The sequence below is a fragment of the Haliotis rufescens genome, unplaced genomic scaffold (genome assembly GCF_023055435.1).
Source record: "Haliotis rufescens isolate VD_foot unplaced genomic scaffold, xgHalRufe1.0.p SCAF_9, whole genome shotgun sequence".
Lineage (NCBI taxonomy): Eukaryota > Metazoa > Mollusca > Gastropoda > Lepetellida > Haliotidae > Haliotis > Haliotis rufescens.
Genome location: NW_025964383.1, coordinates 23,321,302 through 23,338,390, shown reverse-complemented (window position 1 = coordinate 23,338,390; position 17,089 = coordinate 23,321,302). Strand labels below are relative to the sequence as shown.

The 17,089-nt window shown below is 36.8% G+C and overlaps 1 protein-coding gene across 1 annotated transcript in view; it reads right to left on the bottom strand.

Annotated features, from left to right (window-relative positions):
- The window catches only part of LOC124116940, a 50,051-nt gene extending 33,905 nt beyond the window's left edge, over positions 1-16,146 (bottom strand). Inside the window, exons 1-17 of the mRNA XM_048391320.1 lie at positions 16,094-16,146; positions 15,520-15,557; positions 14,942-15,062; positions 13,710-14,481; positions 8,322-8,452; positions 8,053-8,090; positions 7,667-7,790; positions 5,511-6,267; positions 5,265-5,395; positions 4,517-4,566; positions 3,457-3,499; positions 3,251-3,333; positions 2,513-2,570; positions 2,254-2,357; positions 2,015-2,078; positions 624-704; positions 341-390 (exon numbers count right to left, since the gene is read on the bottom strand). Coding sequence (XP_048247277.1) covers positions 341-390; positions 624-704; positions 2,015-2,078; positions 2,254-2,357; positions 2,513-2,570; positions 3,251-3,333; positions 3,457-3,499; positions 4,517-4,566; positions 5,265-5,395; positions 5,511-6,267; positions 7,667-7,790; positions 8,053-8,090; positions 8,322-8,452; positions 13,710-14,481; positions 14,942-15,056 — 2,601 coding nt within the window. The 5' untranslated portion in view covers positions 15,057-15,062; positions 15,520-15,557; positions 16,094-16,146. The remainder of the gene's footprint in view (positions 1-340; positions 391-623; positions 705-2,014; positions 2,079-2,253; positions 2,358-2,512; positions 2,571-3,250; positions 3,334-3,456; positions 3,500-4,516; positions 4,567-5,264; positions 5,396-5,510; positions 6,268-7,666; positions 7,791-8,052; positions 8,091-8,321; positions 8,453-13,709; positions 14,482-14,941; positions 15,063-15,519; positions 15,558-16,093) is intronic.
- Positions 16,147-17,089: the final 943 nt, after the last annotated feature.

The window sequence follows — 17,089 nt, the reverse complement described above, 5'->3', positions numbered from 1 at the left end:
AAGGTATACCCAGTGTGGTCATTAAAACGTAATTGTAATTATGGTTCTATGCATGGCCATGGACTACGACGACTGATGCGCGAGTATGCAAAGAGCCCTTTGAAGAGAAGTACAATGTAGGGAAAATACGGGATTCGAGACATTGTGGTTACTAGTCGCTTTTTCGGACTTTTTCCATTTTTGACTGCTTACCAACGATCGAGATCGCGCTACCGGGACCATAGTTTATACGTTATTCAATAATGTGCAAACACATTTACTGGATTTGATGACATAAAACACAAATACGAACAATGTGACATTGTAAAGTTCCACAGAACTGACCTTGAATCAAACATACCTGTTTTGTCTTTTGTTCTTGATGCTTCACCTTCTTGCGGAATCCACTCACTGCAAGGACAAACAGTCAAATATTACTGATTTGAGAAGCTCTTGCCTGAAATGACATGCAACTGTAAGAATAGTATAGACTCCACTCATATACTTCAACATTTTGATTTAATGTGGTTTCAGTGATAATTCGAACTTTCATTTTCTTGTTCACTTCGTCCATCCTACAATATGACACTCTCATAGATGCATTGATACCTCCTACATTTTCAAATGTTTGATACCTTTCATACCTTTTTTTCTAACCGTTGCCACAGCCTTGCCAAAGAATCTCTTTGGCTTTTCTTCAATGAACTGCTTTGCAGGTTCGGATGCTGAAAAGTATGAAAACATTGGCGTTGTGACTAGAAACAATTTATATATATATATATCAAGACAGGGTCATTGTATGTGTTACACTGACAATAGTTACAGAAACATTTCGATCGTCTCCTGTGGTCCATGTTGATGAATGTCATACATACTATAAATGAATATGTGACATAAGTTATACTTAATCCGGATGAAATACTGTCAATACGATACTAATAGGTAGTCACTGACTGATACATATACATTTTAGTTCACACGCGTGTTGATACCTTGAAGGTGCCTCTTGGCAGGTTCAGTAGCTTAAACGTAGGAGAGTGGCAAATCCTTTTTGAACAATTTGACTAAAAAGACACAAATAAAATAAGACCCGCTCGCTGCATTTATGTCGTTGTTGTTTTATGCCACAATCACCAATATGCCAGTTATACCACAGCCGATAGTAGATAATCGAGTCTGGGCGATATATACCAGTGGTTGATATTATGAACAATATCCAATGCCAATGAAGTACATGCATGATGACATAAAATAAACCGACCCCACGATTAACTCAGTTGCCACATATGAGAAGTAACAGAGGCTTATGTCTTACTATAACCTGTGTCCTGGTGCCATTCAAAGAATAATAATACATTTTTGATCTTCTGAGGAAATTGATGATCGTAAAATTGGTTGCCATACATGAATATGTCACATGCATGGTTTTTAAGTTTTTGAGTAGCCGACTGTGACACTAGCCTAGAAAGGTGTTCTCATTACATCCAAATGAACAGACCCATCCCTACCTTTGCCTACATGCATCAAATATGTTTCAGAAAACATAAAATTATCTGGCTACATTAACAAGAATGTTTCCACGCACTTCTGGTTTAATAACTTCACTCACGGATTTCGAGAAGCACATTACATACAAGACATATTTGAAGTCCCATACCTCCAGCTACCTTAAAGATATATACACTTTCAGTTTAATGACCTTGAACCTCATTTTCAGCCAATCACATGCTTGATTATTTCTTTTTGAAAATATGGGTCCATGCTCTGACAAGCAAGAATGACCTAAAATGTGACCTTGATCGTATATGAAGGTCCCGCCCCAAGGATGACATTTATCATCTTTTATTGACACCATACAGTGTTAACTTTACTTCAAGCTGTGACCTCGTCATTGACCCTGACATGACCCATGGTAATGAAAGAAACACATGATATAATACCCCTGGGAAGTCCAAGCAGTGCGTGGTCTCAATAACAAAGTGACCCTGCGCCACGGTCATATTCAAAGAAGGATCCAACACAATGATTTACATACCCTTTGCAAATGATATTGCTAGGTCTTGGAGATAGAAAAGCTGGGTTTTATCCTCAATGACCGCCTGTGGAAACAACATATAAGGTTGACATTAACAGATGTTCTTGTATCATGTATCATGATGTCCACTGTATTATATATAAAGGGTGAGTATGCTTCTTTTAATTTTTAATTCAGAACTGCAACTTTAACAACATGATGATATAATGATATCCTTATATTTAATGTATTCATCTTACCGATCTTAAAAGTTGGAAAAGGTCCTTCTGGTTTTCAATTCCGTCCTTGAGCTGCATTATCTGTGTTCGACGAACATCGGTCGACCGGTCACCATTGTCATCCTCTGTAACACCGTCATAATAAAACTGAACAGGACCCAGCAAACATTACATAACCTGCCTTACCATTATCACTCACTACAAAACATAGGACGTGTCACTGTAAGCACTATGAGACACCACGTCGCTGGATACAATAATGTGAATATGGTATTCATACCTAATGATAATCCCTTCTTCAATGGCTCAGCAATCATGCTCGATCTGAGAATGTTGGACTGAAAATAAAAATGTCAAGGTTCCAATTAAAGTTGCCATTATTTGCTGAAATATACATTTATTCGTTAAACATTGACTAAAACAGCAGATTGTTAACAAGATTTTCACTGCCCACGATGCACTTTGGAAAAGGGAAAAGTGAACTTTACCTTTTCAACTACTATACACTTGTATCTTTGTGCCAATAATATAAAGTTATATTCCAAGACAGTTTATCATCGCCTTGAGTGTTGGTTAATATCAGCTCAACTATGTAGGTCAATATTGTATCAAGAATAATACCTACACATTACAATTTCCTCAATTGCGTTCGTATAGTAATTTTGTGCTTAGAACAAATTGAGTGTAGAAATTCATCAAAATAAATGTGATTACATCATAAGAACTACACGTGTCCCAAATCCATTATGCTCATCTCAAATGGGTGTTGTTTGTTTCCGTTCAGCAGATTACCAAAATGATAGTCGTAATCAGATATATCGATAGCTTGTTCTCGTGCAGCAGGGGAGCTACAGTAAAACACGAGGAAGGGTTCGGAAGAACACGTGGTCAGAGAATAACCCAGAAATACAACTTACACTTGCAACATCACATCACCATACTGGCCTGACGTCTGCCCGAGAAACCACTATTCGATAACGAGCCATTCCGAGGAGACAAGTGCAAACACAAAACTTACGACATCAAATTCCTGTATCAAACGGAGTAACTTGAGAACATCCACTTCCCACAACCAGTACTCCATCTGCCCTTTCCACTTATCTGAACAGAAATATAACAAGCTAAATTGCACGTCATTTCTTTGTGCACTCACCACTAAATATAATGTAAAGACAACTTTACCAAATCAAATTTCCAATGTCAGAAGCATTTTAAAAGACATACCATCGTGCAGACCAGAGAGTTGTCTCTTCATCTCGTGTACTTCCTGAAAGATAAGGTAAGACAATATAAGTTGTCCGCCAGTTTCGAGGGGACATGACTTGATGTAATCTCTATGGTACTTTATGTTACCCGAGCCCGACTGAACAAGTCTGCAGTCTGCACCGAGTCCGAAGGGCGACGGAAACATTAACTAACATACAATGTACGCCAACCCATGTCACCCTCGAGACCAGTGAACAAGTTATAATGGAGGACTGTCCTAGGCATGCATGTTTTTGTCCGAATCAGTAAGAATACCACAGTTAGCGATTTAACCTCTTCTTTCTTTATTATCTGAGTTAATCAAACGTAAAAGTTATTCCCCCTAGATCTGTTTCGTAAATATCTTAAATCATTAAATCGAGATAAAAAATTGCGGTTGGTATGTTGCAAATGTAATGCCAAAAGGTTGGCAATTCGAACGGGGAACAAACGAAATGTGCCTCGCATGTTTCCAGAGTACATTAAAAAAATAGAATGGGTTTCAGCCAATCAAAATCCGACTTTCACGTGTGAGGTAAGATAACAACAGGTGCAAAACACATCTTGATGCTAATACCTCAGGCCAATACTTTGAACTGTCCAAGATTATTATATCGATATTTGTTATGTCAGGGCACCGGAGGTCCAGTGGTCTATGGCGCCGCAATTTGCTGTGCAGAGTCGCGTCCCTTGGGCACGCCAGAAACCTTTGATTGTGGGTAAGAATAACGCTTCACCCTGATTATGTCTCTAGGTTTATCAGCATCATAACCGTGCTCGTGCGTTACACAAAAGTGGTAAACGCCTGGGGCTTGTATCACTTCGGGATTTCCTCCCACATAAAGCTGTGATATAATAAAATAAGGGGTGTTAAACCCTACTCACTCACTCACTCACACACTGTTTTGTGAAGATGAAATACTTAGCACTCGATTCACAGACCTACGTTTGCAAAAGGCCAATTTATCGACTCTGTCAGGGATTATAAACTTACAGACAAAACATAGAAAATTAGAGCATATCTGAATGGTATTTTTACCTTCTCTGCTGTCTGTAACCGAATCTTGAATTCTTCAACACTGGTTGGATCTTCGTTGAAGTCAATGTTTTAATGGGGATTTATTCAACATTATGAATACATAAACTAACGAGAAAAAAATTAACGAATGCAAACACTAACTTATTATGTTTATACCTCAAAATGTTATATATGACAATGTGAACCTATAATTAATGGTGTCACGTTTATTAATTATATTTCCAGATAGCAAAATCTACATTTATACATTATAATAATGAAGTGAAAAGTGAAATTATATCGTTTATGGTATATGCATACCATTGTTTATATGTAACAAATTATTCGCCGGCCATTATATGCAAAGATATTAACGTCCATAATAAATGTATTAGTCAGATTTATGTCATATTGATTGAGCTCAATTATTGTCTCCTTAACTTACCTCACTGCTCATGCATGTAAAGAGAACAACACTCGTCTAATGCATATCAATGTTTATATATACTGTCAGGAACATTGCTTCATAACAACAATGGTATGTTGTAAAATGCAATGATTCAGTTGATAGTTTGGATTGTTGAAATTAAGCTATCAATGATTGTAACTTGGAATTAATCTTACAAAGTGTGCGTGTGTACATGTATTTGCATATCTTACCAATTGATCGTTTGGATGTTGGAGAAAATAATTGTAATCAATTCACTTATTTTGGAAACTCTTGTGGTAAAACAACTATATCTCTCATACATTATACGAATACACATACCCGTTTGAAATCGCCACACTCGACCTCGAGGCCTGCAGGGCAAAATGCGAGCATCAAGAACAATGTTCTCATACGCTGATAGATCCCACTTCCAGACATCATTCAGTGATATTGTTGATGCGTGCACTGATCTGGAAATGAAAAAACTCATCTTGACATGGAATCGAACATGAGATACAGGCTACTGGGAAAACTAACTGTAGAACCAGGTACATCATAAAGGTCGAGCCGTTCTATTGAACCTACCTCAATCTGTCCCTCTCTTCCCTTGACCGACAGACCAGCAGAGTGTCGCCCAGTCTGCTCAGTCTCCTTGCCACCTCAAGCATCAGGACGGTGGCTTCGCGTTTAGAATGAAGCCTCACCATAACGTTGTTACTGTTTATATTTTCCAACAAAAGGATGCAGTTTTCTTTTGTAAGAAATCCTAACTGACTCTCGTTTGGATCTACCTTTGTCTCAGCTAATGCTGCCCAGAATGCCATAAGTATTTGGTCATACTTGAATGAGTTCATCAACAAGGAAGATTTGGAAACGAATGCTGAAGATCTCAAGGCAATATTTTGTAACTTTGCAAAGAACACTCCAGGATCTTTCATATCATTCGTGCAAACAACTCCATGTATAACATTAATGCTTTCATTGGTAAACCGACGTAATTTTGCAGTCACTCCTCTGGCCACTGAGGTGTTGTAACTTCGTACCATATCAGTTTCCTTGTCACAAGTTATCACTGTCAGTACAACCAGGGGCTGGTGGGGAATGGCTAGAAACATGTCACATCTTATTGGAGTTGGTCTTTCCGACACTGGAAAGTCCAGTGTTATTGATAAGGATTCCGTCAAATGCACAAAACACGTTGTGTCACCACAGGTGTCCAGTTCTCCCCCAGTGACAATGTTGCAACGATACAGGGATTCGTCAGTTTCCAGTAGTGAAAGCAGCATGTCTTTGACGTCCACTATGTGGCCCGGCAGGTTGGTTAGAGCGATGTTGACGACGCCTGTAGATATCAAGATCGGTTAATTAACTTCTTGATCATGAAGTAAGTATAAACAGCAAAACAAAAATATTCTGCTTTCCACGGAAATGGGTTGGTGTTTGTTTGCCAATGATAATAACTGTTTTTTCAAGTTATTGGTTTCGTTTCTGAATTCCCGTACATACCTATGGCAAACCATAAGGAATCAAATGATCAGTTGTATGAAATAGTTAATATAGTAGTCAGAAGCAATAAAAGCTGTTAGGAAGTTACCCAAACGCAATGAATTCGCAGAAATATCAGTCAGAAGAAGTCATCATGATACCACGAAACCATACATGACAGCAGCGCACACTGGAAACCACTAATCATGATAACTCCCAACAAACTTTGAAGACTGTGAGGTACGATTCATTACATTAGGGGATAGACTTAGATCATCATCAAGTATAAACACAATTTAGAGCCATGTCTCATAAGGGAATAAGCTAATAACGAATGTTTAAACGTAGCATGACCATGGCAGCTGCGTCAGAAGCACGCAACTATTTCCAGTGATGAATCGATTTTCCTTCGTCTGGACTGAGTTGTATTTGTCACTGCACGAACAAAATGCTGGCTGTTTAGTGATGGTGTTGGATGGCATCACCCACAGCTATACGTCAGATTTCCCCCAGTCTTGATGGATAATTAATGCCTTTGTTATCATGATGTGATTTTGAGGCTGGTCATGGCACATCAACACAAACTTTCCAACGATTCATGTGAACACTTATTTTTTACACACGTGTATATGAATTTACTTCTCATAGTTTGCTAAGAATTAAATTTTGAAGATATCAAAATATCATCCAACAAATACAGGTTGAAATATCACGATAAACAATGATTGGGAACATCTAAAGGGCCTCCATATCATGATTAACGGACATGATGTCATTGCCAATAATTGCACGAGGTGCTGAAAATCCAGCGTTTGGAAGTATCGTGACATAATCGCTGTACACCATTAATAGAGAGCACAACAACATTTACTGCTGAGGATTGCAACAACTGATGCAATTATGCCTCCTCAACGTCAACGACGTTGTTTGACGCATAGTCATGCTTGTAACTGTGTCACCACAACGTCCAGTTGCAGCCAAAGTGTGATCAGCAGGGCATGGAATCGATGCCAGACATTTGTATCAGCTTCCCAGAGTCATTCAGGAGATCGACAACATCCCATCACACAGCGGGATATAGGTTTCTCCTGATTGTAGCAGGACTTCGTGACCACACTCTTCATCAGATGCACACAATTTACCTTTTACAGTGGTGAACCTCAGCAAATGTTGAGTGGTATATTTCTGTTATTTTAATTAATCAAATCAACTGCATTTACCTTACTTGTTTACCCAAAGAAAAGCAACAAGTGTACCTTTGCTCATGTAGTGACGCTTAATGTCAGTGATATGTTCTCTTGTCTGCTGTAACTGCGGGCGCAGAAAGTCTTTGCTGTTGAAATAATTGAAACCATCCTCCTTCCCGTTTGATGTATTAATCTGAAAATACTGTCACATGTAACAATCAGCAGTTCTAAAACATACAGAAAGTCAGTGATAACTGACATTACAAGTAAATATAAAACAGTGGCCACAAGCATATATGCTTTACCTGTATCTATATCTTTGCTACTGATACAAACATTCTGATCAACAGGTCATTTTCTTTTTCAGGTGTATAGTGAGTGATCCTGTGATACATTTGTCCAAAGATGTATCTACAAATAGCTAACTGATAGACATGTTTTTATTTTGGACTCACGGTTTGTATAAGTGTATCACGTGACCTGTTTGGAGAACCTGAAAGTCAACATTCAGTTATAAGTCAAGTCTGGTGTATTTATAATTAGTACCTGATAAATGCCGTATTTGAATATAAAAAAATAGGGATTACCGATAACCTTTAAGCATTGTATGTTTGTATATGATGGATTGTCAGCAACGTTCTCATATATATGTGAATAAAAGTTTCAGCAATCACCCTAAAACAACATATAATATACAAACAATAACTTCACGGTATATCAATACCTTTCAGGAACAGCCATTGCCGACCACAAGGTTCGAACAGATAACTCCCAGTTTCATGCACCACATTCTCTAACTTGGACATGTTCCAATCTTCCACATCAAATGTCGAGATTGTTGACGAGTGAACTGACCTGCAAACGAAACATATCTCTCAATAATTATATATTTTTTTCATTTAAACCAGAAACTGCGAGAAAGTCATCATCCCATTGCTCCTTTTCTCCACCACATTCTTGGACACATGTCTCACCGACGGCACCAGCCTACCTAATTTCTTGTCATCTGATTTAAAAGGCGAATTACAATTCATCAAGGCTGGCATCAAAGTGAGTACCTGTATTGGGTATTATTTTGAGTACAATGAGTATTCTGACCTATCTTATGCTGAATACATTTATTGTGTAGTATCTAATGTTGAGAATCTCTATTGTGTAGTATCTAATGTTTAGTACCTGTATTGTGTCACATCTTATGTTGAGTACATGTATTGTGTCATATCTAATTTTGAGTATGTGTATTGTGTCTTATCTAATGTTGAGTACATGTTTTGTGTCATATCTAATGTTGAGTACCTGTATTGTGTCTTATCTAATGTTGAGTACATGTTTTGTGTCATATCTAATGTTGAGTACCTGTATTGTGTCTTATTGAATGCTGAGTACATGTATTGTGTCATATCTAATGTTGAGTACATATATTGTGTCGTATCTAATGTTAAGTACATGTATTGTTTCTTATCTAATGTTGAGTACCTGTATTTTGTAGTATCTAATGTTGAGTACCTGTATTGTGTCTTATCTAATGCTGAGTACATGTATTGTGTCATATCTAATGTTGAGTACATGTATTGTGTGGTATCTAATGCCGAGTACATGTATTGGGTCTTATGTTAAGTACATTGGGTATTCTGTCCTATCAAATGTTGAGTACCTGTATTGTGTCTTATCGAATGCTGAGTACATGTATTGTGTCATATCTAATGTTGAATACATATATTATGTCTTATCTAATGTTAAGTACATGTATTGTTTCTTATCAAATGTTGAGTATATGTATTGTGCCTTAACTTATGTTGAGTTCATGTATTGTGTCATACCTAATGTTGTTTACATGTATTGTGTTTTATCTAATGTTAAGTACATGTATTGTTTCTTATCAAATGTTGAGTATATGTATTGTGCCTTAACTTATGTTGAGTACATGTATTGTGTCAAACCTAATGTTGAGTGCATGTTTTGTGTCATATCTAATGTTGAGTACATGTACTGTGTCTTAAATGTATCTGTTGTTGAGTACATGTAGTGTGTCATATCTAATGTTGAGTGCATGTTTTGTGTCATATCTAATGTTGGGTACCTGTATTGTGTCTTATCTAATGTTGAGTACATGTATGGTTTCATATCTAATGTTGAGTACATGTTTTGTGTGATATCTAATGTTGAGTACATGTTTTGTGTGATATCTAATGTTGAGTACATGTATTGTGTCTTATCTCAGGTTGGGTACATGTTTTGTGTCTTATCTAATGTTGAGTACATGTATTGTGTAGTATCTAGTGTCGAGAATCTGTATTGTGTCTTATCTAATGTTGAGTACATGTATTCTGTCTTATCTCATGTTGCGTACATGTTTTGAGTCTTATCTAATGTTGAGTACATGTATTGTGTGGTATCTAATTCGAGTACGTGTATTGGGTCTTATGTTGAGTACATTGGGTATTCTGTCCTATCTAATGCTGAGTACATGTATTCTGTAGTATCTAATGCTGAGTACATGTATTCTGTAGTATCTAATGGTGAGTACATGTATTCTGTCTTAACAAATGTTGGGTACATGTATTGTGTCTTATCTAATGTTGAGTGCATGTATTGTGTCATATCTAATGTTGAGTACATGTTTTGTGTCTTACATGAATCTAATGTTGAATACATGTATTGTTTCATATCTATTGTTGAGTACATGTATTGTGTCTTATCTAATGTTGAATACATGTATTGTGTCTTATCTTATGTTGGGTACCTGTATAGTGTCTCATCTAATGTTGAGTACATGTAAGATTTCATATCTAATGTTGAGTACATGTTTTGTGTCATATCTAATGTTGAGTACATGTATTGTGTCTTATCTCATGTTGAGTACATGTACTGTGTCTTACATGAATCTAATGTTGAGTACATATATTGTTTCATATTTAATGTTGAGTACATGTATTGTGTCTTATCTCATGTTGGGTACATGTATTGTGTCTTACATGAACCTAATGTTGAGTACATGTAGTGTGTCTTATCTAATGTTGAGTACATATATTGTTTCATATCAAATGTTGAGTACATATATTGTGTCATATCTAATGTTGAGTACATGTATTGTGTTTTACATGTATCTAATGTTGAGGACATGTATTTTGTCTCATCTAATGTTGAGTACATATATTGTGTCTTATCTAATGTAGAGTACAAGTATTGTGTCTTATCTAATGTTGAGTACACATATTTTGTCTAATCTAATGTTGAGTATATGTATTGTGTCATATCTAATGTTGAGAACCTGTATTGTGTCATATCTAATGTTGATTACATGTACTGTGTCTAATCTTATGTTGAGTACATGTATTGTGTCTTTTCCAATGTTGAGTACCTGTATCGTGTCATATCTAATGTTGAGTACCTGTATGATGTCTTATCGAATGCTGAGTACATGTATAGTGTCGTATCTAATGTTGAGCTCGTGTATCGTGTAGTATCTAATGGTGAGTACATGTATTGTGTCTTATCTAATGTTTAGTGCATGCATTGTGTCTTATCTTATGTTGGGTACCTGTATTGTGTCTTATCTAATGTTGAGTACATGAACTGTGTCTTACATGTATCTAATGTTGAGTACATGTATTTTGTCTAATCTAATGTTGAGTACATGTATTGCGTCTTATCTAATATTGAGTACATGTATAGTGTCTCATCTAATGTTGAGTACATGTTAGATTTCATATCTAATGTTGAGTACATGTTTTGTGTCATATCTAATGTTGAGTACATGTATTGTGTCTTATCTCATGTTGAGTACATGTACTGTGTCTTACATGAATCTAATGTTGAGTACATATATTGTTTCATATTTAATGTTGAGTACATGTATTGTGTCTTATCTCATGTTGGGTACATGTATTGTGTCTTACATGAACCTAATGTTGAGAACATGTAGTGTGTCTTATCTAATGTTGAGTACATGTATTGTTTCATATCTAATGTTGAGTACATATATTGTGTCATATCTAATGTTGAGTACATGTATTGTGTTTTACATGTATCTAATGTTGAGGACATGTATTTTGTCTCATCTAATGTTGAGTACATATATTGTATCTTATCTAATGTAGAGTACAAGTATTGTGTCTTATCTAATGTTGAGTACACATATTTTGTCTAATCTAATGTTGAGTATATCTTTTGTGTCATATCTAATGTTGAGTACCTGTATTGTGTCATATCTAATGTTGATTACATGTACTGTGTCTAATCTTATGTTGAGTACCTGTATTGTGTCTTTTCCAATGTTGATTACCTGTATCGTGTCATATCTAATGTTGAGTACCTGTATGATGTCTTATCGAATGCTGAGTACATGTATAGTGTCGTATCTAATGTTGAGCTCGTGTATCGTGTAGTATCTAATGGTGAGTACATGTATTGTGTCTTATCTAATGTTTAGTGCATGCATTGTGTCTTATCTTATGTTGGGTACCTGTATTGTGTCTTATCTAATGTTGAGTACATGAACTGTGTTTTACATGTATCTAATGTTGAGTACATGTATTTTGTCTAATCTAATGTTGAGTACATGTATTGCGTCTTATCTAATATTGAGTACATGAATTGTTTCATATCTAATGTTGAGTACATGTATTGTGTCTGATCTAATGTTGAGTGCACGTATTGTGTCTTATCTAATGTTGAGTACATGTATTGTGTCTTATCTTATGTTGGGTACCTGTATTGTGTCTTACATGAATCTAAGGTGGAGTACATATATTGTTTCATATCTAATGTTGAGTACATGTTTTGTGTCATATCTAATGTTGAGTACATAATTTGTGTCATATCTAATGTTGAGTATATGTATTGTGTCTTATCTCATGTCGAGTACATGTATTGTGTCTCTCATGAATCTAATGTTGAGTACATATATTGTTTCATATCTAATGTTGGGTACATGTATTGTGTGGTATCTAGTGTTGAGTACATGTACTGTGTCTTACATGTATCTAATGTTGAGTACATGTATTGTGCCTTATCTAATGTTGAGTATATGTATTGTGTCGTATCTAATGTTGAGAAGACGTATTGGCTCTTATCTTGAGTACATTGAGTAGTTTTGCCATATCGAATGCTGAGTACCTGTATTGTGCCGTAACTAAGCTGAGTACTTGTATTGTGTCGAGTCGAATGTTGAGTGACTATTATGTGTCATATCGAATGTTGAGTACGTGTATTGTTTCGTGTCGAACGTTGAGTGCCTGTATTGTGTCGTATCATATGTTGAGTACCTGTATTAAATGGAAGATTTGGCAGTTTTTAGCTGAGATAATTGGCAATATTGCAGATCTATCACTATGGTAGACAGTGTATTAATGTGTCTTTTCTGGTAGAAATTTTGCATATAAACTTTTGTCAAATTCGAATCTCAAATACTCCAGTTATCGCGTACATTTACACAAAGAGAAGTGATACCAATTTCACACTGAATGACCGTGACCTTCAATGGCATTCAATCACATACACCATGGGTACATAGGACGTTTATAACGTATGCAACATAAGTGTGTGATTAAAAACAACAACTGTGGCAGCTGTCAAAACACAATATGCTTTTACACTGTCAATATAAATAACTAAGATCTTTATTGTTACCAGTACATGTATTGTTCTTAGTTTCATTCAATGATAATTAGATTAAAAATACCAACATGTTCTTTGATAATTAATGGTTAGTATTACTGAAGTGGACCCGTGAAGATACGGGTTAGAATAGGTCTTCAGCAACCCATGCTTGCTGTACAAGGCGACTATGTTTGTCGTAAGAGGCGACTAACGCGATCCGGTGGTCAGGCTCGCTGACTTGGTTGATGCATGTCATCGTATCCCAATTGCGTGGATCGATGCTCATGGCATCAATCACTGGATTGTTTGGTCCAGACTCGAATATTTACAGACTGCCGTCATATAGCTTGAATATTACTGAGTGTGGCGTTAAACAACAAACAAACAAACAAACTATTGAAGGGAATAATGGTCGCCTGATATTTAAGAATGTCATATCACTATTGTCTAAAGGAGCAACTCAAAGTTTGTTCTGGGTGGTCATATAATTAAGTTCACAAAATCATACTACCTGAGTCTGTCCCTCTCTTCCAGTGAGTTGCATATCAGGAGAGTTTCCCCCAGTCTGCTCAGCCTCCTGGCCACCTCCAGCATCAGAGTTGTCGTTCCACTGCCGGGCTCCCATCTTGCCTGAACATATTTACTGTCAATGTTCTCCACAAGATATACACACTGATCTGTGGTGAGAAAGTTGATACAACTGTCATCTACTTCACCTGTCTCTGTCAGGACTGACTTTGTCTCAGCAACAGCTGCCCAGAAGGCCATCATCACGTGTTCATATTTTGATGGAGTCATCAATAGAGAAGTCTTCGGAACAAAGGATGCACCTAATGCTGCAATTCTCTGTAACTTTATGAAGCACGTATCAGTGTCTGTCAGGTCACTCAAACTCAAAACTCCATGAATGACGTTGATGCTCTCATTGGTAAACCTGCGTAGTTTTGAAGTCACTTCTCTGGCCACACTGGTGTTATAATTTCTTATCTCCTCAGTTTCACTGCCATGGTCAATCAGAGTCAGCACCATGAGGGGTTGATGGGGCATTGCTATGAAGATGTCACATCTCGTATTTCCTTGCGTTCTTGACACAGGGAAATCTAGTAATGTTGCCAATGATTCTGATAAATACAAAAGGCTTGTTGTGTCTTTGTCACTCGTATATTCACCATTTACAATGCTTTCATGGTACAGAATTCCGTCCGTCTTCAGCAGTGAAATGAAGGCATCTCTGATATCCAACAGGTGCTCGGGTATCCTTGATGGAGCTACATTTAATGCACCTGTAATGTTAGAGTTATTTGTATTATTTGACCCGTGAAGATCAGGGGTAGAATAGGTCTTCAGCAACCCATGCTTGTCGTAAAAGGCGACTAACGGGATCGAATGGTCAGGCTCGCTGACTTGGTTGATGTATGTCATCGATCCCAATGTTCATGTTCATGATGTCAATCACTAGATTGTCTGGTCCAGACTCGATAATTTAAAGACCGCCGTCATATAGCTGGAATATTGCTGATAGCAGCGCTAAACAACGAGCACACACACACACACACACACACACACACACACACACACACACACACACACACACACACACAATATTTGTATTATAGCATCAGTCCTTGGACGTTAGAAAGCACAACAACTGACAATAGTTTATAATCATCATGTGGTCATGAGGCAATTTGTCATGGTATTTCAATATATTTCATGTTAAATAAGTAAACATTTTACATTTACCTTTCTTCACAAAGTTACTTTTAATTGCAGAAATGCTGTTTGTGATTGGTTTCAAACGAGGACGCCGAAAATCCTTGCTGTCTAAGCACAATTCTCGCTTTGGTATGTTCTGCATTATTTCCTGAAACATTGACATTGAAATCCGTGAGACATGAAACCCCAATAACACCATTGTGACGACATATCAAACACAGATGCCACTAACGAATGAAAAAAGTTTACCCAAATATGTGTTTGTTTAACGCCGCACTCAGCAATATTGCAGATATATGACGGCGGTCTGTAAATAATCGAGTCTGGACCATACAATCCAGTGATTGATATGATGAGCATAGATCCACGTAATTGGGATCGATGACATGCATCAACCAAGTCAGCGAGCCTAACCACTCGATCCCATTAGTCGCCTTTTACGACAAGCATAGTCACCTTTTACGGCACGCATTGGTTGCTGAAGACCTATTCTACCCCACATCTTCACGGGTCCCTTTCAAACGGTTGTATTCATGATCATGTATTTTGGACCACTTGACTGTAACCATAATTTTCATTTAGATATTATTCTAAAGTTCTTTTACCTTTTTTGTATGTGTATCTCTATACGTAAATTTCCCGTCTGAAATGTAATGAAATGTTTTACGAGGATTAATTTGCACATTTAACACATTTAGCTGTTAATGATATGATATATACATTTCATACTTAGTTTAAACATTTTCTGATGAAAGCATTCTTTTCTCCCCTGAAACCGTCACTTTATGTGGTCGGCAGTGGTGTGCAAAGAAGAACAGAAGTGTATGATATAATTAACTATATGTATGTCACCGAGTTTGATTGGATTTACCTGAAATTGGTTTTCAAGCAGATCATGTTAGTAAAGGTACAAGATATGGAGACATTTACTGGTGTATATGTACATCTTAGCAAGAGCAAAAGAACTGTGTTCAATCATTTCAGTATATTTTGATATGTTCATGTCTTGTAATGGAACTGACAAAAATATTTAAAAAAAAGAATGACACGTAAAGTTAGCAAACAGTTAGCGTCGCTATTTATGGTACCTAAAATTGATCTTTTAAGAAGACCATGTCATTGAAAGTACAAAAGGATATGGAGACGGTTACTGGACTTATTTGTGATCTATTTGTTTACCTCACAACGCTGTTCTCAATGACGGCATGGAACCATTCTTTGACAGAGAAAGTTGTGACAGTGTCCCCTTCCACTCTGTAAGCTTGCGGTCCTTGTTTGTCATAGAACACCATACCACTGACGGGCTTGACATATATTTGGATTATAAAATGTTCAGGTGCCTTCTCGTCAGCATCATGTTTGTCACTGTCTCCAGATGGAATAAAAAATACCTCCAATAGCTCATCGTTTGTTTCATGCCCATCATAGTCACAGATTAACACACCTTTTGAAACTCCCTCCTTTAATTTAGCTGCTACATTTTGCTGACTACTGATAGGAACTCGCTGAATTTCCACGAACTTTGACTTATAATGACTTCCATTGAAGAAATGCTCTTTTTCTACTATGCCAAAAAAGTAGGTGCCACCCTCTGTGTTCTTTGTAAATGCACTAACGTATTCAAGAAGTTTGTGGTCGTCAAACATGAAACCAACTATTTTCTCATCTGTTTCCTTCCCTTTGAAGTAACCCTTGAATTGAATTGATCTACTCTCGTGCAGTTTTGTTAAATCCTCCAATGTATGTCCAGACGGATGCACTGATTTAAACTGAGTTCTGTTTTTCAAGAATGTTATCAAAGTTGGATCAGATGGACTGATGATTCGTTCATCAAGAGCTATTTTGGTTTTAGAGTCAGATGTTGTGAGATAAAAACCCCCTTCAACATAGAGTACAAGGAAATCTTTATACTGATGTGTATCCTTTAAAGTATCCTTATCAACACACACGGACAGTTTCTTTTCTTCTTTTAACTTAATGTTCTTCAACTGTTTAATTTCCTTTAATGTCTCAACTACTATTTGTCTCTGCTGCAGTATTGCATCAAGCAACTCCTCATCTAGTGTCTCCTTAGCCTTCAATTTTAGCTTATCCAGCCGTTCCTGTTGACTTTGCTGTTCATTGGTTTTCTTCTCAAGCTTCCAAGATATCTGATCAAGTACTCCCTGTTGCTTC